We start from the raw sequence: 25,700 nt of genomic DNA on the forward strand, positions 1-25,700 counted from the left end.
TGACAGGTAGAGCCCAGAGTGCTGTCCATTTCACTGCTGGTGGCTAATTGAAGCCTGTCACCTGGTGAGGGGCAAACACGTCTTTGCCCTGAACCCTGGGCACTGCACGCATGGCCATTCTTCTCCGTCTCTGCAGTGTGATCAGAGCAGGATTCCTGGGTTCAGAGTCTCCTGCTGGTGTGGGAGAGTCACTAGGTACCCGGCTTCTCCTGACCCTTCAGTTTGTCTAGTTGGCAGGCATGCGTGCAGAGGCCAGGGTTTGTAGGAAACCAGAGAGCTGGGGAGAAGTCTTCCATTTCACTACAGCTAAAATAGGAAACCACTTCCTCTGGGGAATTATGATATCAAGTTTCAACTGTAACTTTCTTTTGTTAGTTCAGTCTATTAACATATCGGTCCACAAATATCCTTTACTGTGTGATGGGGAGAATTAAGATTTCAAAATTCTCAGAGGTTACAACCGACTGCTAGTCTCTATTATTGTGCATACAAATTAACTCTTTCAGGGAATGATGGCATATGCCTGACACCGCAGCACCTGGTAGGCTGAGGCAGGAGAATTGCTGTGAGTTGAAAGCCCTGTCTAGGATGTCTAACAATACACTGCCTTAAAACCCTACAAAATATGACAACAATTCTTATCTACTGTCAACTGTCCTCATAAAATACATCTCTTTACATACTGTGAAAAGAAAAATAGAAACCACAGACCACTCCTGAGATGATGGTGAAAGAAAAGAATAATAATTTTATAGTAGCACAGAAACCATGATTCATTAGAAACCTAACTATGCACAATGCATACTGGCCATCTAGCTAAAATATGTATTGTGGTCATTTCCCATTTTGACAGCTCAGTGTGAAACCCTTAGTATATTAAATGTGATTTAATACCTCACATTTTCCAACTTATGAATAAATTATTGATTTAAGATTTGTCTGCTACTTTAATGTGTAAGGGGATAATATATAGAAATTACATGACATTTTACATTTTCAAGGTAATTTGCAGACAGCACCGCTGGGAGTGGATCAGAGGCAGTATACACATTATTTCCACGCGTGTTCTGGGGAATAGTCATACAGCTTGCTATGCTTAGAAATTGTACATAAGTAGACTGCCGGGTAAGGTGACGCAAGTCTACAAAAGCACTAAAGGACATTCACAGGAAGTGGGATGGGCCAACCCCATTTGGTATAGCTGTGCTAAGAGTACGAATGGCATGTTAGCATTGGTCACACGACTTCAAATAGGGGCCAGGAACCTTGTTCCCTGTGGCTAAGGTTGACAAAATGGAGTAAGATACTTTCACAGTAGCCTTTCAAATCAGTCTCAAGATGGGATGTAGGAAGCAGAGGGGTTGGTTCACAAGGAGGGAAAGAGAGCAGTTCACTGCTTCTGTACTAACTGCAGTTGTGCGGGTGGAGCAGTGCCCTTCAGGAATGTTTTCTCATTGGTGAAGAGCTGACGGGCATTCCAGGAATGAGTAGCCAGGTAAACTTCTCCTCCCTGGTCCCATCAGCACCTGTCCTGTCTACAGTTTTCTTAGGTACCTACAGCCTTCCTGCCTGCGCTTCAAGGGAAACCTTTATATCAGATAAACTTACAACAATAAGAACTTCCCTCTCTGCATTATTCGTAGGTCTGACTTCTATAAACTGTGTTTAAGACTATTCCTGTTTCTATTGCTGTGCTTTGAGAAAAGCTTGTGTTTCAAATACAATGACTATCCCCCATGCCCCAGATGTAATCCAGTAATCAACTGAAGGCATCAAGAATCCTGATTCTTGGGGCTGGAGAGATGGCTCAGCAGTTAAGAGCACTGACTGCTCTTTCAAAGGTCCTGAGTTCAAATCCCAGCAACCACATGGTGGCTCACAACCATCCGTAATGAAATCTGACAGCCTCTTCTGGTATGTCTGAAGACAGCTACACTGTACTTAGATATAATAAATAAATAAACCTAAAAAGAAAAAAAGAATCCTGATTCTTTCTATATCTGGTATCATCATTCCTGCAGTGTTGAATTTTATCATCATACCTATCATCCCACAACTGGAACATGGGCACTTTGTGGTTAGATGGCCATCATATCTGATTCTGGCCCAGAAGAGACTGCATGCAAAGGCCCCATCATCATTTCTCAGAACTGTGACATCTCCACTTGACCCTATGTGTAGGCTAGAAAAGAAGATTTTTAGCTTTTGCTGCTTTCTTAAGAGAAAAAGATGGGGAAGAGAGAACAGGATGTGAAGGTGGACCAGCTAGACAACGGTGATTCCAGCAGATAGGAACTAAAGAAATCTCTTGTTCCTCTCCCCGGGGGTCAGAAGTGCTTGGTTCTGTTCCCCGTGTTTCACCACTACATCAGTGACTTATGTAGCATACCTTATTTGTTTAAAGGAAATTCCACTTGCACCACAGCAAGTATAGCAATCACATGATGTTAATCTGTTCATTAATTCTTCTGTCCACTTTCAGTTAGTGAGGCTCTGCTGTACCCACCTTGCCAAGCACCATAGTACCAAGTTGACTTGTGTATATTACTGTCATTGAGCATATGCAGTATCCATAGTGCTTAATGAGAGATACAGTTATTAGAAGAAACACGCAACTTACGGTGATTTAAACCATATGAACACTTTATTGTTTACTCAGGACTATTCACAAGGGTCTAGGCATGGTGGCACATGCCCATCATTCCATCAGAAAGAAAATTCAAAAGGAAATAAGGAGCTGACATTGTGAGAATGTTGGGTCATGTCCCTATAGCCTTCCTATTCTCATAAATACAAGATGGTTGTTGTAATGCCAAACATTTAATGCTTTAAGAACAGGAGCAAAGACAGCCAGGAAGATGGGGGAAACAATCTCTCAGGCTTCCCTGCTTGAGCACGGAGTATTTTCCCCCAAGTTCTCCTTAGTAGATTCATTGGCTACAGGGACATTGAGTAACCACCACGGAGTTTAAGGGAAGTCAGAGGAGCATCTGTTGAACAAAGGGGGCGGGATTGGAAGTAACATTGGATAAGCAACTGAAAGTGTTGTCATGAATGCCCACAGTCTCCCATACCTCCATGATACCATCTGACTACTCAATAGCCCTGCTTAAGGCAAACATTCTGCTCCCGAGCCTGGAGCAGGAGGTACATCAGCATCTGCTGTGTGGGAACTTCCGGCTGTGAAGAAACTTAGGGATCCTTTGAAGATGTAAATCGAATGCAAAGGTTTTCAAAGATAGCATAATGCATGTGCTGGTAAAGTATACATGCCAGAATCTGGAGGGTAATTCAGAAGATTTTATAGCTTGAGAAGATAATTATATGGTGGGATGAAAAAGAAATGAGTTGTGATTCTATAGCTGCCTTGAGTGAGACACTGGAAGGATCCAGACCTGTCACCTCATCTGTGCAGTCACCCACTTGCACAGATTAGATGACCCCTACCTCCCTTCTCCGAGGTAGGAGTGCCCATATTGCCATCACACTGACAGTTCAGAAACATTAAATGGAATTGGTTTCAAGCTCTGTTTTACAAATGAGGGGACAGACTCGTCTGAGTTGGAATGTCGAGTCCCAGGAAGTGCAGCCCACAAGGACTCCACACATGATGAATATTTCATTCTGATAGGATTCTAAGCTTTTGACTTCTTCATTTCTTCCTTTTTCATATTAGCCAAACCTCTCCGGTAATGTTTACATTACTTAATAGAATGCAAATAATGAGATTTCTTTTTTTTAGAAGTCTGTGTTTTAATCATATGCTTACAGGTTAATCAGCTGTTTCTCTGTGAAATGATAACTGCCTTCGTGGCTTTTCTCTCCCTTTTTTTGAGAATTAGATGAAGTCATCTATTCATACACCCAGTGTACTGACACGCAGTAATGAAAGAATTTGCAACGGACGCCTCCTTGGCAATCCATGTCACTTTCTCAAGCTCCTCTAAGCTTGAGAAAGTGTCCTAGACTGGATACCCGGTGGGTAGTGTGTGAGTGAGTGTTTGTGTGTGGGTGAGTCTGGCTGCCACTGTATAATTTTGTCTAGGCTGGTATCTGCTACCTCCACATTACATAGATATGAGATATGTGATAGCCAGGCGGTGGTATTTAGCTACAAGTCAGACCTGTTATTATATGGCCACCATGCTCAATAACTGGTGATTTGCACAAGCAGAGTTAAAAAACGTACGTTAACAAAGGAAAACTTCAAATCCAGATCTCTAAACCTGAGGTTCATGGGTGAGCTAAAAACCATGTGACATTTTGAAACATGACTTCCCAGCCTTGGCCCTACTCACACTTCAAGCTAGATGATTCTGGGTGTGCCCTGTGTAGTTACAGAGCAGACTCCTGGCTTTATGGACTGGCTGCCAGTAGGGCCTTCCCAGTCTATGGGTCATGCTTACCCCAAATATCTCCAGACTCTGCCAAATGTCTCCCAGGAACTATTCTTTCCTCTTCTCAAGACTATTGTGATAAACTTAATGTGTATTACATCGCTTTCCTGGGAGGCTCATTACCTGTATCCTATTCCTACAAAGGAAAGGCTTGGAATCAATCACTTAAAACCTTTCAAACAATCCTGAAACAACCTGTCTCCAGCTGATGCCGCCCAATTCAATGGTGCACTCGAAATTTTATTATGAAATATATTCCTACCCAGTTATTACTTCCAGCTGCTTTGAAAAAGGCACATCACAAAAACTGCATCTAGGCAAGTATGTACTTCAAAAGTTGCTGGTCCCAGATGGCAGCTTCCTAAAATAACTGTCCTCTGTGGAGACTCCAGAGGTCAGTCAGTCACCCACAGAATACGGCTCTGGCTTCCGAAGGGTTAAAAAGGCTGATGGCAAGTCAGAACTGGGCAGGGCCTGAGAAGAAATCAAAAGGAGCAGATTTCAGAAAGGAAATTCAAAGGTTGTGTAGATAGATGTTAAAGCTGATCATGGGTTGGGGAGTGGAGTGGGTAAGAGGCAGGGAAGGGGACGGGAGGAGAAAGGAGGGTAGCAGAAAGAGGAGAGAGGGTGAGAGGGGAGGTAAGGGAGTGGGGGGAAACCCAGGAAAGAGGAAGAGGAAAAAGAGGAAGAGAAATGTCTTGAAAGAAGTTCCCAAAGGTTTGCAGCTGTTGGGAGAGGCTGGCAGGGGAGTAGCCTGCCTTCTTTCTTTCTGGCTTTGCCCCCACGGAATCCAGCAGCCTCGCATGGCGTGCCCAGCCTTCTCTTTCCTATGTCCACACCCGTCATGCTCTCTGCCCTCCAAAGTGACCACTTCTCAAGAGCCCCTTAAAGCTCATAGACATCGCTCTCCCCATCTCTGAGGCTACTTCCCATCCTGGTCCTCATAAAGGCCGCGCGAACACTGCAGCCCCAGACCCCAGGGTTTGACCCAGAAAAGCAAACAGGGGTCGGGTGTGGCCTCGGCGCCCCCGGGGAGCTGCGGGGAAGGCGAGCAACTTTCTCCCTGGATTCTCAGTCTGTCTGCCGCCCCCACTCTCGCGCGTCCAGGACTGCGCGGCGGGGCCGAGGGGAGGGGACAGCGGCAAAGGGAGGGCGGGGAAGAGGCGGCGCGTGCCTCGCCTGCCAAAGCTGGAGCCGGCATCCACCGTGTTCCCGGGCCGCACGGCCGCAGCCGGCGGGCTCTCCGGGTGGGTCCCCCTGACCCTCCACCCCAGCTCTCCAGACTCGCCTCGATCTCCGTCGGGATAGTGGCAAAGGCAAGAAAGACAGTCTTCTTTGGTGCCGCGCTGTCCCCGCCAGGGAAAGACAGCAAGTTGTGCTGCGCCCGGGACTCGCGAGGGACCGCGGCCGCCGCCCGACCGGGTAAGTAGCGCGCCCCGGGGCCCCGTGCCCGGGTCCCTCCTGTCTTTCCGAGTGGCATAGTTCAGCTGAGGTCCTGTCGGCCTCCGGGGGGTGCTGCCTTCCTTTCCATCCTTATCCGTCCCTTTCTCAGAGCCGGCTGCAAGAACTTCCCCGTGCCGCTTTGCATCCAGAGATCATTGTGTGTGTTCCTGTGTGCTCCAGGGTGCGGTGCGTGCGTCTAGCAGTTTTGGGGGAGGATGGTGGGTTTAAGTTCATCTGGACTAGGGTAACTCACTCCAGCTGAGAAAGAGGTCCCTTTCTTCCCACTCCCCACCTTTAATGGTAACCCCCAGACCAACTCAACTTCAGCCTCTGCTCACAGCTGACACGATTTTAAAAACCGTAGCCAGAGGGAGCTCCCCTTTGGGTAGAATCCAGAACAGAGGGCGAGCAAAGTGTAGGAGACTGGAGTTTGGAAGCAGTTTGCAGATGGAACCCGACGGGGTGGGGGTGTTCTTCTGTGTTCTTTGTGGAGAGTGTAGCCAGGTGTGCAAGCCAGCCCACCTCATCGAACCCTTTTGAATAGCTGACTTGACATTAGGTATTGGAAAAGAGTGAGTGCTTGGTCTGAAATGGCCAGCAGGTGAAAGCACTGAAGCCAAGGAGTCAAAATAGGAGGCGTGAACACATTTGCCCCGGAAAATTAAGACAGAAGGCGTTTTTAGTGTTATCGAGTACTGGGGGTGTGTAACTATATATCACCCGATATATACACCCGAGTGGTGAATACTGTTAGTTAAATTTACAGTAACTGGGGGTGTGTAACTATATATCCAATGTATACACCTGAGTGGTGAATACTGTTAGTTAAATTTACAGTACTTCTGTAATTGTATGAAGTTCCCACTATCATGTTGCTTGGTTGGCACACTCATCAAGTGATGCCGAGGAGTGGCTAGAAACTAAGTGTGAACTTGCAAGCCAAATAAACAAACTACTGTATGGTCCATTTTATTTTAATATCCGGAATTATGTCTCCTGCTAGTAAAAAATGCTACATTGCTTTTAATGTGAGTATGTGAAATGAATTCACTGGCTTGGCAAATAGAAGCCATTCGTTTCTTTAAGTAAATAGCTGTCAGAGTTAATTTGGGAGCATTTTTACAGGAGATAAAGACGTGGAAAAGCTTTGAGCTAGTTTGGCAAAACTTGTATAGAGATGCGTATGGAGAGAATTAGTTCTTCCCACTTTTGAAGCGTTGAAGGAAGTTTGAAGTTTCCTAAATGAAAACCGTGGAGCTTCTTGAGACGTGTAAATATGCTAGACATACTTAGCTTTCCTTGTTTCCTATTCCATTTTACCAGGGGCCACCAGCCATCTTCACTCCAAAGTATGAGAAGCTGATCGCGGTAATACTGAAACTCTGTTACGGCAAGTAGCTACATACGCCTTGAAGAGCGGTGGACTACCTGGGAGTTTCTTGTGACTACACGCCTTCCTTCACACCTTTAGTGCAATCACAGCGGACCCTCATTGCACTGCCTGTTGGAAGATGGCGTCCAGCCTGACTTGTACTGGGGTGATCTGGGCTTTGCTTTCCTTCCTTTCCGCTGCCACCTCCTGTGTGGGGTTCTTCATGCCATACTGGCTCTGGGGGTCTCAGCTAGGCAAGCCTGTATCCTTTGGCACTTTCCGGAGGTGCTCCTATCCTGTTCACGATGAGAGTCGGCAGATGATGGTGATGGTGGAGGAGTGTGGGCGCTATGCCTCCTTCCAGGGCATCCCCAGCACCGAGTGGAGGATCTGTACCATAGTGACAGGCCTTGGCTGCGGCCTGTTGCTCCTGGTGGCTCTCACTGCCCTGATGGGTTGCTGCGTGTCGGAACTCATCTCCAGGACTGTAGGAAGAGTGGCTGGGGGAATCCAGTTCCTGGGGGGTAAGTGACTTTGCCAAACTTGAATTGTTTCCATAGAATCTCAAAGCAGTATAGAAAATTATGTTTCATTTGTCTTCTGATGCTTGGTTGTAATTGGCATTTGGAGTACAAGAAAAAATAGATCTGAAGTGGCCATGGTAAGAGATCCAGCAAAGTCCAAGATTTTTGCCAGAATTCTTTTTACAGTGTCAGGGTTCTTCATGCCTGTTCATCCTTAAATATATGCATCCGTGGCCTGCTGGGTACAACCTATGAGACACAAACATGTATGGGCTGTGTGTAACATATGTGCTAGGGAGATAGTTGGTATTTCATAGCATCTTTTTGTCCAACAGTAGACCCATGGATTGTTTTTGCCTTGCTAAACACTTGAGGTCTTTAGAGGCAAAGACTTCATAGAAAAATGCAAAAGGTGTCCGATTCAATACTGTGATCATGATGAAACCCCCGTAAGACTCTCAGTGGATATAACACTGACCTTTGTTTAATTTTATAATACTTTTCGAAGTAAGTTTCAGATGCCCAATTTCATCTTGGCAAGTATATTTTTTCACTATGTTACAAATACAGTTCTAGGCTGATTACAGTATGAGATCTTAACTTCTTTGGTAACTTTTTCTGTGAGGGGAAAGAAAAGAATACAGTGTTTAAAGAATGGTGTGTGCTGTCCCAAACGCGCTGGATAGTCTCAGTAACACCAGACGAGGTCTGACTTTCACTTGGCGCGCTTCCAGCCAGTATTGCTTCAATATCTCTGGTCATATGGTTCTAATTGCACTTTATATGTTTTCCACTGGGCCTTTTCACCTCCATCCCTCAACCTGACTGGCTGAACTTGTCTGATTTGCAATATGGCCTGGTGAAATATGACAGCCTGCATAGATGGGACAGACGGAAGGGAAACAGGAAGCCGGGAAAACCTGAGAAAGTGTGTGTGGAACTTCATAACAAAGGAAAAGTGTATTATTCTTCCACTCGATAGTTTTCTTACAGTCTTTTCTGAAGACTCCAGAAGAAAAGGCCCTTAAAATGGCCATGTTTGAGGCATCCAATACAGATTAGAGAACCCCTTATTTCAGATTATTTATCGTACAGCTTTGTAAGTCAGCGTGCTGAGAATGGGTAGAGCAAAGCCACTTTGTGCTTCCCGGCAAGACTTAGATTTATGTGCACGCCTTTGTGTTCTTATCTGGAATTAGCTTCACTGGGGTTTCCCATCTTACACTGTGCCGGGGCTGGGGGTGCTATGGGGGCTGTCAGTCGCTCCTGCCTGTTTTCCTATTCCTTTATTGACTTTAATAGACATGTTTCTACAGAAATGTAGTAAAACTCTTAGGAAACAAGGAGGTTGTCATTGAAGAGTGTAACTGTAAACACAGTGTTTGAAAACCTGTTGTCGCAGATTTTCAGAGCAGGGCTAACGCTAGGGCGAGTGAGAGGAATCTTTTTCTTTAGGAATAAACGGAGCTTGCTGGTGTTTTACTTGGCACAGGAAAAACGCTTAGGCAGTTCCAGTCTCTCCTCTTATGGTAAATATTACTTTCCATTTTTTTTTCATTTTAGAGCAGAGACTGCTATTATTTCTGGCAGAATAGGAAAATGCTTACAAAGAGAAATCAGCTTTTATTGATTACCTTTAAACGTGTAATGAAGGAAGGCCACAAGAAGTGAATCTGAGGCCCAGGAGACTTCTTCTTCTCTCTCTTAGCTGGGTATGGATTTTTTTGAATTATGTGGAGCTAACTCTTCATTCTATAGAATACCCAAGGGGATAGACATTATATATATATATATATATATATATATATAAAATTTTATATACACATATATAAAATAACCATGCTTTGCTTTGTATATATGTTTTATGATCTCGTGTATAGATTTATTTTTGAATTATATGGAGCTAACTCTTCATTCTATAGAATACACTTGAGACACACAAATGCATATATATTAGATAATCATACTTTGCTCTTCCCTCCTCCTTCCCTCCCTACGTCCCTCCACTCCCCACCCTCTGTCCCTCCATCCCTCCTTTCTGTCTTCTGTTTTCTTCTGGTGTGAGCTTGTGTTTCTGTGTAGCTTGTGTACATATGTAGGTGCCTGCAAGGGCCAGAGATGGAATCCAGTATCCTGCTCCTTCATTCTCCACCTTATTCCCTTGAGACAGAGTCTCTCACAGGATCTGGAATTCGACCAGCAGCCTGAAAGCCTAACAATGCTGCTGGGTTGGTACAAGAAAGCCCGACTTTTTGCATGTGTCAGGACTTGAACCCAGGTCTTTATACTCACGCAGTGGGCGTTCTTACCCATCTCAACAGCCTCCAATAGTTGGCATTGCCTTATTTCCTATACATGTTTCTTAGGTCAGGCAAAAATCTTGTAGTAAAAACCTAAGAGAGTTATTAAAAAAACACCTACCTCTTAAATAGATGTACCTGTTACCACAGAAAATTGTGTATTTAGAGTTAAAAAGTGACATGAAGTATGGAGAGAGTTTGAAAATCGGTCACTAACCATCAACAGCCAATAGGAGAAAAGATGACAGGACAAAATGCCTTCAGAAGGTTCCCCCCCCCCCTCTGGTTGTTCACTACATAATTGTTTCTTATTTTTAAATTCTCAAAACTTATGTGGTTAGTGGGTTTATTTGATTCTTCATAAAGTGAGTGAGTGTTTTTAAAGACCAGGAGATGGCAAATCAAGGAGTTCTGAAAGTCTTGAGATTAGCGTCAGAATGGAAGAGCATTTAGGAGACTCTGCCGGGAGAGAGACAGACTCTCTTACTAAAAATGAATCTTCAAGCAGGGATATGTTTAGCTAAAGTGAGGGTTGTTCCAAAAACAACAGGAAGCAGCGGAATGGTGAGATACAGAGGCATCCTGCTTACTGTGGCCTGCTGGGTCTGGAGTCTGCCCATATGGTGTGACATCGGGCAGTGTAACCCCTGCAGTATTTTGGAACAAGGTAAAGGACAGCGTGTCATCCTTGGGTTTGAGTATTGTTGTGATGGATGATCGGAAGTTAAAATGTCTCCTTCCAGCCAGTAGGCCAACATAAAATGGGGACTTCTGTATAAAGACCTCCAATCTTAGGAATATTTCAAGAGATGAATAAATGCCATATTCCCTGAGATAACTTGTAGGTGAACTTTATTGCTGCTGTCTTTATTAGAAGACATGCTGATGTCATAACTTAAAAACAGTAAACATTAAGTTTTACTTATTCTTCAGTTTTTAAAAGGTCTGTAGAAAGGCTTTAGAAAATATTATGTATAATAAAAATATTAGCATGTATGGGGTGTGCTTAGGGTGTTTTGAAAAAAAAAAGATGTCTGACTTCTGTCTCTCTTTACCCAGTATAAAATTGTGTAGCCATTAAAGACACACACACACACACACAAAGAGAGAGAGAGAGAGAGAGAGAGAGAGAGAGAGGGAGAGGGAGAGGGAGAGGGAGAGAGAGAGAGAGAGAGAGAGAGAGAGAGAGAGGGAGAGAGAGAGAGATTCAGTCAATCATGCCTCCTAGGACACACATATGGTATATGCTCTACCACTAAAACTACACCCCCTAGCTTCAGGTCCTTAACTGGATAGCAATCTCTGTCTCTCTGTCTCTATCTCTATCTCTCTCTCTCTCTCTCTCTCTCTCTCTCTCTCTCTCACACACACACACACACACACACAGAGGACTTGATATTTGCTTTCTTGACAACTTTCTAGGTGATAACGCTGCTGTTGCTTCTGGGGACACAGTTAAAACTGCTGCTTTGTGAACAACATTTCTTATTTTAAGATGACTTCCTAAATGGTAAATGGTTGACTTCGAGAAATTAAAGTGAGTTGTGCCATGACCACATCTAAGCTCCCATAATCCAGCTAAGGAGGGTTCCCACCTTTACAGTCTGGTTTTTGTTGGGTATATCTGAGTTGCCTTGTTCTTGTTACCTTTTTCTGGAATTGAATTTAAATGTATAATATGCATTTTTAATATGTTTATGATATCTATGTTATATAAAACTTCTCCTCATTTATCATTCTTCTATACCAGAAATAAGACTTTATAGGAGGAAAACTAAAAACATGACTATAGTTTAGCTTCTGTAGTTGGCACATAGTGGGTCTGGGTCTCCAGTAAGGAATTGTTCACTGGGATGGCCCAGGCAGCCGCTGGTCAACTCCATAGCACCAGGGACACCTTGTAATGGTTAAGTCGGGAGGGTACCTGAGGGGCAACATTTGACTGGTGGAGAGTTTCCTGATCTTCAATAGAGGTATGAAAGAAGATGGTCCCCTCTTGCTCAGTGGTAGGACTTTCTGCTCACCCAGTTCCACCTTTCATCACACCTCTTGTGTATACTGATGACACACAAGGAATAAGATTGAGCCAGAGACATAGAGTGTGACATGGTGGGAGCAGGAAGACCCACTGTGTGGAATGACACTAACATTGCATGCCAGAGCCTGCCTGCTCCAAGTTCTAGGCTTCTTATATGCAGGAATGACGACACATTAGCTACTCATTCATAAAACCTGTAATACCAAAGTGTGTAGTGCCATACCTTGTAATGTTTGTGAAAGGCAGGTTTTGTGTAGCCATTGATGTCAGTCCTAGTTTTCACTTGAAGAGCTTTTCTGAGCTTTGATCTAAGACTTTTCCCATTGTTTGGATACTTTGCTGTGGAGCTTCTAAGCCTCTCATGCAGGGATTCAATGTAGCATTCGTTTATTTCTACAAGGTGCCTAGAGATATCACCAGTGAGCTTGTTCCTCATGAACAGTCCAGAGCTCTTCCCCAGAGAGTGTTCAGTAGGGCTAGGTTAAGCCAAGGTGGAGCAGGTTAACAAGTTTTTCTAGGAGCGACAGGCCTAGCTGGTGCACAGACCCCTTGAACAAGCCAATGCTACTCATCGAAACCCTCATTCATTACTATGTGTACATCATATTGCATAGGTCGCAGAGTAGACTATATAGGTGTCAATCTTAGAGCCATCAGACTTGTTTTTTGGAAAGAAGGTTTGAGATGAAGAACATTAGAATTGGGGCTGTGGAAACAGACATGTTAATTTGGAGGTTGCCTTCTTTATATTATCCTAATTTGCCTTAGGCGATAGTTACCCTAATGCGTGCAATTATAAAGCAAAAGAGAAAAACTGTTATTTTCTATGCTCTGCTTTGGGAAAGATTATATTTCGAGAGCTATGCTCGAGTCCTTTGCCTTGAGATCTTGTGATGCAACCTCATAATCTTTCGGTTTATGAATCTTAGGCTCCTGGTTTCTTTTTTGGGAGAATTGTACTCAGCCCCACCCCCACCCCACCCCCAGTTTGAGTTATTGTTTTTCTTTCTTTTTTTTCCCCCAATGTTGTATCTCTGAAATAAACAATAATAATGACAGTAATTCTTAAAAATGACAGTCTATGGCGTTGTCCATCATGTCCCAGGGCTGGCCATGTTAGCAGCACAACAGTCTTCCCTTCAATTGCTGAGATTTCTGACTTGCTTTGGTTCCTCTGTATTTTTTTTTTCAAAGTGGAGAGTCATGTGATTTTTTTCACATACCTATTGTGTTGCCACCAGCTAATCCGTTCATAGCTAGAGATTACAGAGGCTGGAGTCACGAGTGGATTAGTTAGCCTCACTAGTATATCAGCTGCAAACTGGTTTGTTGTCACACCGTGAACTGACTGAGGGGTGTGAATTAATAGCCATTTGTTAGAAAGAGCTCAAGAAAGACAACTGAGATCTTTACATTGTGTCCATATGGCCTCACAAGAGCCACAAAGTTTGCACACTACACCAAGGAACCATTGTCCACCATCAGGACTTGAACCTTTCAACTTAGTCAAGGTGGCTCTGTAGGTATGAGTTAAAAATCAGAAAAATAATTATACCAGACCAACAGTTTTCATCCTTGATGCCTTTAGAATTGACCTTGCTGCTCTCTAAGTATAATCCTCAAGAAGGCCTGAGGAACATTAATTACTGTTATTACTGAGATGTGTGAGCAGGAATAATCTAATTAGCAGGAGCAAGAAGAGTTCAAAGTGGTTAGTTATGAAAATGATCAGATTCCATTACAACAGATCTCTATAGATGCTTTGGCGGGTTGAGGCATACACACAGTCTTTGGAGGGAGAATGGACTGGATATATAGTATTTAACTTGGATTCAATCTTGTGAAGAAATCTGTGGTACAATTTTCATGTCGCCTCAGCTAAGCAAGTAACTCACTCTTTTTATAGATGAGAACACCGTATTTTAGAGTGAGACCAAAGATATCCCCACTTTTAAAAATCAGGTAAACTACAAATACTATCACTATCCTATGAAAGTGTTAATTAAATGCTGCCTTGTGGAGCTGGAGAGATGGCTCTAGTTCATGCTCTTGCAGAAGACCCAGGTTTAGTTCTCAGCACATTGGATTCTCAGCCACCTGTAACTCTGCCTCCTAGAGATCCAGTTCTCCCTCCAGGATCCTCAAGCATGTGCTCATACACACAAATACACATAAACAGAAATAAATCCTTTTATAAGCTATTTTATGTCCTATTTTGAATTTAGAGTTTCTGAGCATGATCAGTATTGAATCTTTTTAACACAGGTGATCAGTTTGAAGATTTATTTATTTATTTATTTATGTGTGGATATTTTGTCTGTGTGCCATGTGTGACTTCAGAGGCTGGGAAAGACATCAGATCCTCTGGAGCTGGAGTTACAGATAGTTGTGAGCTGTCATGCGGGTGCCAGAAACCAAACTCAGGTCCTTTGTAAGACCAGCAAGTGTTCTCAACCTCTGAGCTGTTTCTTCTGCCTCCAGGTGAATATTTTTCTCTGTTGGACTCAGCTTATGAGTCTGGCAGAAACCTGGTAGTTGTGTTATACAGCAACTTTTCACAAAAATTCATTGCAGGTTGGTGGTAATAGTCTACTTGTTTGTAAGGCCGATGCTTCCTGATTGAACCATTATCCTAGCCTTCTCACTATAGGTTTTTAATGTGGCTGTCTAACTCATCTATCTATCATCTATCTATCTATCTATCTATCTATCTATCTATCTATCTATCTATCATCTATCATTCATCTATCATCTATTATCTATCTATCATCTATCTATCTATCTATCTATCTATCTGATTAGGGGGATATAACTGTTTCCATTTGTATTCTATCTTCAAATTTACAATCAGAGAAAAAAAAGATATTATACCTCTAATTGTAAACATTAAATTGCAAATGTCATTCTCACATAATATTCTAGCAAGGGGAAGAACAAAGTCAAAATGTTAAAATAAGATCTTATTTTTGGAGTCCAGCAAAGTGCCTGAGAGAGTTGTGATAATAATTTGCTCTCTGCTCCAAACTCAATAGGATATGAGCTCTTTGAAAGTTTTTTTTTTTCAGAACAGCAGATGCTTGCCTTGTGTTGAATATTGATGTTAGCATCTGCTGTCAAGATGCCCAAACGATGGTATCAGAAATTGTGCAAACAAATGTGCCAGCAGGGCTAGGAAGCTTTCAGTATCTGCACCCTCTGCGTGGGTATGATAGAAGATCAGCCCATGGTGTGCTTATTCAAACTCAGCTTCAGATCCAAGTCCTTTATTCTAAATATTCAGTATTGCTAGGATTGAGAGAGAGGTAGGGGCAGGTGGACAGGCAAGGATATACCTTTGGCGCTCTGCAGTGCTTTCTGCTGGCCAGATTCCCACTACAGAATCATATTGTGGCCATTGAGTTTCTACCCTCTCTTCATGCTTTGGGGAGAAGGGTCATCTCTGTCTTCATTTCCCTTCTCTCAAACCCTCCAGTCAGAATTCATACTGGATTTATGGAGCCCTTGGCTGGTGATTCCTCCGAGCTGGACTCTGCAAAATATATGAGGCAAAGAGGAATGTGGATGAAGAGGGAGAGAAAGAGAGGGAGAGAGGGAGAGAGAGAGAGAGGGAGAGAGAGAGAGAGAGAGGGAGAGAAAGAGAGAGAGGAAGAGGGAGAGGGGGAGAAGGAGAGAGAGGGAGGGAGAGAGAGAGAGAGAGAGAGAGAGAGAGAGAGCGAGAGCGAGAGCGAGAGCGATATGTTGGCAACTGGTTGTCACTGACCAGATAATTAGCAATGGTCTTTCTGGTCTCAAGTCCAAGTGACACCTTGAAGGTCGCTGTCATTCATGAGGAGGAAGATATCTCCAGATTCCAACAGCAAGGAGGTCAGCTCAGCATGGGGCATTTTGTTGTTCAAATTCTAGTGGGAGTTCCAGCTTCTTGAGGTCAAGGGGAAGTCGGGAAGGCTGAGCATGGAACTTATAAGAATGCTCAGGATTAGAACACACAGAGTTTCAAGGGTTGTGGTTCTGAAACTTCACGTAAGAAGACATTTCTTCATGTACTCTCAAGTAGGCAGAGCCTTCGCATCTCACATTGGCTGTGCTGGCTGAAAGGAGAGTGTCTAGCAGCAGTGTCTGACTGACTTAATGGTGGATGTTAAGCCTTCCCTGGAGAGTGCCTGCTGCTTGGCAGTTATGTGATGGTCAGGATCATGGGGGACTTTTCACTTGATGGGAGTAGTTTTTGCTGCCTGGAGTAGAGCACAATGGAAATCAAGGTGGGATAAAAATCCTTTTGCATAATGTTCCTTAACAAAAGACCACCTTAGGAAAGATAGAGTCCAGAAATGTCCAAGTACTGGACAAAAGGCAGAAAGGTGAAGGGTGAATACCATAACTTTTTGAAGGCTTTTTTTTTCTGGTCTCATGCATAAAGATGGTGTTCTATTTTGATCCCCTGGTGGAAAAAAAGTCAGTTCATTCATCCGCTCCCTCTCCACCGGTGGCTGTCCTGATTATAACCTCTTGTAGGAGCCATTTAAAATTCAATTTGGCTGCCCGAGCCCTCGGTGCTCAGTGGGTTTATTAAATGACACAGCAGTGACTTCTCCTTCCCCGCGTGGCCCCTTTTGATACACATTTGACTTTGCTGCAATTTCAGACAACTGTGCTCCGTGTGCAGTGGCCTCATCGTAATGGTGTTTCAGTCCAGTTAAGACAGACCCAGAGATCTGAGTCTGAGGGAGTTGGAAGACAGTAGAAATGGCATGAAAGAAATGTTTACTTTTCTCTGAACTCTTGCTTCTGAGCTTGTTAGCTTGTTAGGCTTGTAGCTTGTTTGGTGGCATTTTGTTTTGTTTTGTTTTATTTTATTTTATTGGTGTTACTGTTAGGGTTGTAGTGTTTGGCGACATTTTATTTTATTTTATTTTATTTTATTTTATTGTTTTGGTGTTACTGATAGGGTTGTAGTATTTAGTGGGCTGTTTTTGCAGCATCACCCGTGGTCCAAGTGCAGACTAATATTTACCCCATGCGGGGTATGTCAGAATTTACATGGAGTTAGATTTTAAAACAAAGTCTTCCCGAGTTAGCAAGTCAAATGATACATTAGTATTTTTTTTTCCCTCGTGTTAGCAGATCTTCAGGTACTGCTCACTTCCTGTGGGTCCCTGTGCAAACTAAGAAGGCAGGACACATGCCTGGTGTTTCTGACCCCCGCCTCTGTTTGTTCAGTTAGTACTTAAGAAATACCGTCTCACTGACGTTTACGTATATCTATCAACATACTATCAAGCCTGATAAAGTAGATTACTGATAAACGATGTCTATTACTGATAGGCCACTGAATCAATCCTTACTGACTCCTGCTGTGTGCCGCTGCAGTACAATCAGAGGGGAAGCTGAGTAAGAGCACACCACCAGGGAAGAACATGGAACCATAGCACTGAGGCTAAGGCAGGCACGGAGGAAGAGAGAATGAGGGACACAGGGGAGGAGAATGGGCTGCATTTTCACCTGTTGCTGGTTTACTGTTGGGCAACACCATAGCAATCCTGTTGGTTTGTGAAGTATTAGTATTCTTATTTATTTACTTAATACTTATTATTTATTTTATTAATTATTACATCATTTATTATTCATTATATATCATTATTTTATGACTATTATTATATCTATTATTTATTTAGTTTATTAAAGACATAAAAAGATCTTCTTTTTGTGTGCATGTGTGCACGTTGGTATCTTTTTGATCACTCTCTACCATATGTATTGAGGTAGGTCTCTCCATGAACCGAGGCTTGTCTCTTTGCCTGGTCTTGCCAGCCAGCTTGTGCTGGTGATTCTCTGCCTCTGCCTCCCATGTGCTGGGGTCACATGGGGTCACCATGACCATCCAGCTTTGTGTGGGGCCCGCCGCAGGCTTGTGTGTTAAGCACTTCCCCTGCTAAGTCATCTTCCTGAGCCTGAAACTCCATCTTTTTTTTTTTTTTTTTTTTTTTTACTCAGTGTTTGCCTTCCACAGACCATGGTCTGAGATGCCCCGTGGGTATCTGGAATGTTCTCAGTGTCCACACAACTGTGTCTTGCTTCTGTACAGTGTTGTCAATGTCCTTTCTCATTTATACTTTTCAGTCTTATCTGTTTCTTCTGAGAGACACTGCCGGTGGTGTCTACACTGGGTGTAGAACTCACGGCTTTGTACCTGCAGACCAAACACATTACCTCTGATTCACACCTGTACCAAGACACATTTCTTTTACCCCCCCCCCCATATCTCTTCCAGTGCATGTATTTTTAGCATGATAACAACTTGTTTGCATTCTTGAAGAATTCAAAATCATGTTGAACATAGCAAGAGGATCATGTACTAAACTTTTGCTTTCCCACTTAATCTTGAGATGGCACAACAACTTTGTGGTTGCAACTGTGATGGGTGTAATAAAAGGAGTTTGTGATTCAGGTTATAACACTGAGGAGTTTGTAAGTTCACAGCTCTGGCTGCTAGACTCTTTCCTTCAGCAATACACCACTGTTATTCTACAAACAGAAGGCTTCAACACTGTTGCTGAGTTGGATTGTCAACGAGTGATGCTTGTAACGTTATTTACAGGTGTGTATTGCAGTGATGTGAGGATTGGAGCTCAGCTCAGGTTTTTTTTTTTTTGAGAGCTGGCATTTCTGATCTTCAGGGGAACTGAGAAATAAAGAATATATCTCTTCTAAAAACTGTCACAAGTACAATGTAAAGGAAAGATACTTTGACATTGGTGTTAGAGATGGGTGGTGTAAATTTCACTGTAAAAATGATTCATTTTGAGACTAGAGACTGAATTCTGGAAATGAAATTTTGTCTCGAATGTACTTGGAGGTAGTTACTTCATGTGATATGCAAATTATATGTAACTAAACCATGCTGCCACAGCCGTGACTCCGGTGTGCATTCACCATGTAGCATTCAGTATTGTCTCTAGTGTCCTGGTACACTTAAAACACTGGCACAGTACAGAGTCAGCCTTCTGCCTGGACCCCCCCCCCCCCCCCCAGTTTGTTTTATTCTTTCCCATCTATCTTCATGGTTCTGAGAGAAGAATCTTGACTGATTGTGGCCCAACATTTATCAATTGCCCCTGTAAGACAAGGACTTTCTGTGATGCTTCTCTGGCCCCACTGGTGATGGAGCTTCGGACCCCTTTCCATATCAGCTAAACTGAATCCTTTAGGGTTTTCCTTGCCAAGTCCTATCTCCGTGCTTTTGAGAGCTCTGTCTTTCACCTTTACTCCCCCCTACCTCCCACCTCCCACAACTCTGCAGAGCCAGCTCTGCCTCTTTCCAGACCCCCTGTGAGAGCAGACTTCCTGTGGCATCACCCCTGCACATCTGGTGAGGAGCCCCGCTGCCACAGCTCCTGTGGAGTCTATCAGCATCGTTCTTTTTCTAGTGGAGGTGGCGAGAGCACTGTGCCCCGTTGTGTGACTGTCATGTGCCCCTGCTGCAGTCTCAGCAAACTTTGCCTGTCTCATTTTCCTACACACTGGATTGCTGACTCCCATAAAATCATTCAGGAAAACTTTACATCCAGGTGTTCATTGGAGCGAAATACAATATCGGGGCTGATGTTGCGCTTGGCCCATGTTCTCAGCATTGTACTGCTGAGTTACTTCCTTTGTCTCGGCGAGTCACTTTGTGTCTCATACCCAAGTACTTCATTGTACAAGGCAGGGCGGGCATTTTCTTTTTTGTACTCTATCGGTGCTATGCTGAAAATAAAGCCATGATTAAGTGTAAATATTTCCGATCCACACTCAGTATCCAAAGGTGGCCTTTTCTTCGGTTTTCATTCTGCATGCATTCCTACCATCAGCCATTGACAATGTAGTCAGTCCCATATGTGTTCCCTTGGAACGGTTCAGAGCTATTGCTTCCTGATGATCCTATCGGGGTATCATACAGGCCAGGGTGCTTTTTATCTTATTCCAAGATGATTGACCCGGCCATTTACTTCAGACAAAAGCCAATTCCTTTTCTGAAAGGATAAAATGAAGGTTGCCACTGTGTGTGTTAAAGGTGGTGGGTATCTTCAGAAGTCTTCTTTTGGTCTTTGTGGACATATATTTTCTGTCAGGCTGCCAAGGTTTTCAGCGCTACCCAACATTTCTATTTGAAAGAATTAGCCAATCCAAGAGTTAGTGTTGGGCTGTGGAAGGATCCTGTAAACTGTCTGTTGATCCTGACCTGTTCAAGTGCCTACCTATTCCCTATCCCACCCATATGGAGTGATACAGCCAAGTTCCTCCAAGCAAAACTGAAGTGGTAAATATTTGAAATTTTACCTCTAGTAAATAACTCAATTGCTGTATTTTTCTTTGCTATCACCTTTGGAAGGTGACCAAAAGACATACATTGATTGATTGATTGATTGATTGAGGTCAGGGTCTCACTATGTAGTACTGACTAGTCTGGAACTTGATACGTAGATCAGACTGGTCTCAAATTCGCAGAGGTCCACCTGCTTCTGCCTCCAGAATGCCGAGAGAGAGTAAAGGCGTGTACCCCCATGCCTGGCTGACAAGGCGGTTCACGGAACACCTCATAGCTCATGCTGATGCTTGGAAGCCGCTGCTTCTGTGACATGTGGGACTGCTGAGTGTGTGTGCCGTGCACACCACCCACTCTCTCACTTGCTCTGTCCAGCACTTCACTTCCTCTCTAAAATATGTGCTTTTCCAAGTTGAGAAAGAATTTTCCTGAGCCCCTTGAGTGTTTACTGCTTTCGTTTTGCTTTGGGATAGCTTGCTGTATTACTGCGTATGGGGAGAGGGGAGGGAATAACTTAAATATTATTCCCTCCTTTTCTTTTTCATTTGTCTTTTGACTCAGGATAGTGAGTGTGTCCCATCAAACTTAATTTTCTCATACCTGTAGCACATCTTACATACTGAGACTTCATTACTGATTGGTTGACACATTGATGGTCAGGTAATTTTGGAACTGAGCATGGTGGCACATGTCTGTGATCTCAGCACTCTGGGTGTTGTGGCAGGAGAGTCGGGAGTTTGAGGACAACCCTACCACGAGGCAAGTGTCTTAGTCAGGGTTTCTAAGTGCAACAAAAACACGGTGACCAAAAAGCAAGTTGGAGAGGAGAAAGGGTCTCTTTGCTTTACACTTGCAGATCACAGTCCATCACTGCAGGAGCCAGGAAAGAAACTCAAGCAGGGCTGGAACCTGGAAACAAGAGCTGGTGCAGAAGCCATGGAGGGCTGCTGCTTACGGGCTTGCTTCCCATGGCTTGCTCAGCCTGCTCTGATAGAACCCAGGACCACCAGTCCAAGGATAGCATCACCTACGATGGGCTAGGCTCTCCCCCACTGATCACTAGTTGAGAAAAATGAATAACAGCTGGGTCTCATGGAGGCATTTTCTCAGCTGGATCTCCTTCCTCTCTGATGACTCCAGCTTGTATCAAAAGCTGGACACACAAACCCAGCAAGTTTGCAGCCAGCCCGTGCTATGTATAACAGGGCAAGAAACAACGACTTTAATTCTATTAGTTGAAACAAAAGAGCAATTGGCTAGTGGCATTAGTCATCTCTAACATAGAACAAGTGACATAATTTGAAGAACAGTCAAAATGAACACACAGGCCTCCAAGGTAATGTGTGTGTGTGTGTGTGTATATATATATATATATATATATATATATATATAATTTTGAAAAGGCAATAGAGGAGCCTTAAAAACTATGAGTGAGCCTGCATCCCTGTCCAGGATGCACATCACTCTACTATTCTTAATGTAGAAATTAGAGAGAGGTTAGAATTAATAGTGTGTGTGTGTGTGTGTATGCACACGTGTGTGAGTACCTGGCAGTGTATGCAGAGGCCAGAGGAAGACTTTGGCTATCTTACTCTATTGATCTCCATTTTATTCATTGAACTTGGAGCTAATTTGGCAACCAGCAAAGCCTTGGGGATCCTTTTCTCGTGTCTGCTCCCTACAGGGCTGGACTTGCAGGCAGCATAGTCCTAGCTTTTCCTGTGCTTGCTGGAGATCTGGACTCAGAGCCTCATCTTGGGAAGCAAGCGCTCTTTCCCCTGATCTGTCCCACCAGCCCCCATCTCGTGAAATGAATGGACACCATCATTTCATTTCCAGGCCGCGGTAAGAAAGCTTCCTGCTTAGACTCTTTCTGGTCTAGGGAGAATGAATGTTTACGCTTCTACCTGTCCTGACCCAAATTGGCACTAATGCTTAATTGACCATCTTTGGCATGTGCCTTGTATCAGTAAGGACAGCATTTAAAGCCTTACACCTTACCAATCTAAGCAGCCGGCTCTCATCTGCAGCCCCAGGACTTTTAGAGGCTTTTCACTGTATTGCACAGGTAGGTCAACAACCCAGCTCTAGTCTGCACGAACTCTGGTAAAGCTATTATAAATCCAAGTAGCGGGAAGTGAACCGAGTTCTACTTTAGTTTGAAACAACATAAGGACATGTCTAAAATGAGATAGTCAGAGTCTCTGGTTCCACGGTTAGGAAACAAAGCTTCCTGTTTAGGAAAATTCCCCCAGGGGAGGTTTAGTTTACACAAGAAATTAAACTGTAATAAGGCAGGAGGAAGAGATGTCTCCTTTAGGGTGCCTTGCACAGTACATAAACATGAATAAAAAGTAGCTACTAGCTACTCTGTGATCTCCACAGACTTTGAGGTAAAGAGGCCTTCACTTCATATATCAGACTGTTTGAGTAATGGATCCCAAAGAAAGAGAAATCTCCCTGAAATACCACGATGAGGAAGGAGCAAACAACAAAACAAGCATCCCCGACGCCAGCCAGAGGCCCTGGCTTTCCAGGAGAAGATCCCATACAATTTTGATCCCTTTGTAAGACAGAGCGGGGCTGAGAGGTCGGTGATGAGCTATCTGTGTGAGGGCCAAGGGCAGCACACAGGATGTTCCTAGGGAAAGAATGAGACAGGAAGTGGGAAGAGTGGAGGAAACAGCCCGCCAGCACAGTTTAGATGTGAACACAGGAAAGTAAGTGGCCTGTTGGACTTGGTGAAGAAAATTTGACAGTGGTGTGCTTTGCCAAAGCAGAGGTAAAGGTAGAAGGGGCGCATCCTACGTGGATTCCATTGTATGTGTATGTGTGTGTGCATGTGTGTGTGCGTGCATGTGCACGAACACATATACACTATTAGGAACTGTATAGTACTGCTGTTCAAAGCCTCCCGTGAGAAACTGTAGTTCTTTTGTATCGTGCATGCTCTCTTTATGTTTGGCTGCTTTGTATCTAATTTTAGGTACCTTTGAGGTTTCCTATCATGCTATCTGGTTGCTGCTTGTATAGGTCACAGGCAGAGCTCTAGGACGTTCCTTGTCCTTGCTATGATACCTTATCCATCCCATGTCTTCCCTCCCTGGTTTAACGTTTGCATTTATAACCTTATACACACGACGGGCTTTAAGGATGACTTAAAGCTGCCAGGATCCTTGTCTTTGGTGCATTGATAGTAGATCTTTCGCATGTTAACTCCCAACACTGCATTCAGCTATTATCCAAGCAGGTTTACGAAGCCATTTGTGGGTTACCACTTTGTAGAATACAAAAGAAACATAATTCTGGTCTTTTGCAATTTTGTCCAGCTATCTAGAGATGCTAAGCCTCTGCTACATGCCAGGAAGTGAGCTGAGGGCTAAATAGTTTTAGATGATCAAGCTAGGGTGCATGGATTTTGCTCTCATGCGGTTTCCCTTTTAAATTCTATGTATGTATGTATGTATGTATGTATGTATGTAAACTAACAGTGGAAATCAGGATAGAAAATTGCTCTAGGCCCCATTGAAAATTAAGTGCTCAGGTTTCAGGATGGATGGATGAAGAACGTGCTGCATCTATAGAAAGCCTTTTGTGTTTGTGGAGTCTTCTAACATCCCTGACTTTGGGATGGAGGTCACTTTGCTGGTGCTGGGCCCTTTGCTTGGAGGTAGCGCTTGATCCCTCTAAGCTGGACACAGCCTGGAGCTTCTGAGATGGATGGCAGGAAGAACTTTTGATTGGTAATGCAGAAGGAATGTGAAACACAAACAGGATAGGAACAATCTTGTAGTACTTTCCAAATTTAATTTCTAGGGCGAAACACAAACAGAGTTGAGAGAAAGATGACCAGCTGAGAAATCTAACTTCTGGAAATGATTTGGCTTCAGTTCAGTTTTTGTATGAGTCTCACAGGCACTTGGAAACTGCTTTTGATAAAAAGCACTGTCTCCTCCCTGAGGCCCACAGAGTCACTCAGTGCCTGGGATCTCTGCCTTCTAGTAAGGACTCTAGACAGACTCTTGCTCGACTTTGCATGCACATGGTAGTCCTTGAGGAGTGTCTGTCTACCTGAACTATATCAACCCCTTCTGAGGCTGGAGACACAGAAATTAACATTCTCTCTCTCTCTCTCTCTCTCTCTCTCTCTCTCTCTCTCTCTGTGTGTGTGTGTATGAATGAGTGCATATGAGTGTGCATGTATATGAGTGTGGGAAGTGTGTGTATGTATGAGAGTGTGTGTATGAATGTGTATGTGTGTGTGTTTATGTGTGAGTGTGTATATGTATGTATATATGGGTATGTGTGTATTTGTGTGTGTGAGTGTAAGTGTGTGTCTATGTGTGTATGTTATTGAGGCTTCTGAATCAGAGCCTCTTTCTCTAAAACTCTGGCTAGTTATATTAATACTCGTTGTTCTTTGTGTCTCTGTCTCTCACACAAATAAGAGAGAGAGAGAGAGAGAGAGAGAGCCACACACAGCATTTAGCTCTGTTTACTAGTTTTATATCTTTTTATAGATCTGAATTGAAATTGATCCGTAGAAGAAGCATGTTAGATCCGAGCAGGCCATTGTTCTGGGTAAAGCAAATGATTGTGCCCACTAAACTCTACTCAGACTCACCACAAACTCACTTTCTTCTGAAGGATGTTTTCCTGCCCCACGTTTATATTGAGCATCCTCCTTTGGAATTCTAACAGGCTATTTTATTTTCATAAAACATTTCATAAAAGGCAGTAGTTCCCATTTTAGGTTGTTACAAGCTATGAAGATGTGTGCCAAGCCACCCATTTTAAGGAGCAAATTTTCCTCCTCACACTGGTTTCCTATATAAAATTTATCATGCTTTGCCTTTTATGACATATAATATTGGCAAAAAGGAAAAAATTCCCCTCAACCAAGTAACTGGGACCATTTGCTCGAATTCTCTCTGGAGTTAAGAATTATGGAGAAAGTGATAAGAATGAAGTGGTTTTGTTGCTCTAGAGCAGAAAATATCATTTCCATAAGAGTTTGTTAATAAATAGTATTTGGGGCGTCATGGGCCATATTGTCTCTGTGAAAGGCATTCTCCTCTATGGGAAAGAGTCTGGAGATAGTTTGTGGACAAGTGAAAGTTGTGTTTAATAATTAAGCTTTATTTTAAAAACAGGCTGCAGGTTAAATTTACTTTCTGTTTTTGTACAATTTCTTGGCTCCTGCCAGCAAATCCATCCTGGAAGTCTCTTTTTGTCTTTTTTGTTGTTGTTGTTGTTGTTTTTTTGTTTTTTGGTTTTTGGTTTTTGGTTTTTTTTTTTGTTTGTTTTTTTTGTTTTAACTTTTT

General features: G+C 43.3%; 1 protein-coding gene across 1 annotated transcript in view; it reads left to right on the forward strand.

The window, feature by feature from the left end:
- Positions 1 to 5,591: 5,591 nt before the first annotated feature.
- Lhfp (lipoma HMGIC fusion partner) overlaps positions 5,592 to 25,700 on the forward strand; it is a 220,133-nt gene continuing 200,024 nt past the window's right edge. The window contains exons 1-2 of the mRNA NM_175386.3: positions 5,592 to 5,819; positions 7,164 to 7,736. Coding sequence (NP_780595.1) covers positions 7,352 to 7,736 — 385 coding nt within the window. The 5' untranslated portion in view covers positions 5,592 to 5,819; positions 7,164 to 7,351. The remainder of the gene's footprint in view (positions 5,820 to 7,163; positions 7,737 to 25,700) is intronic.

The sequence above is a fragment of the Mus musculus genome, chromosome 3 (genome assembly GCF_000001635.26).
Source record: "Mus musculus strain C57BL/6J chromosome 3, GRCm38.p6 C57BL/6J".
Taxonomy (NCBI): Eukaryota; Metazoa; Chordata; class Mammalia; order Rodentia; family Muridae; genus Mus; species Mus musculus.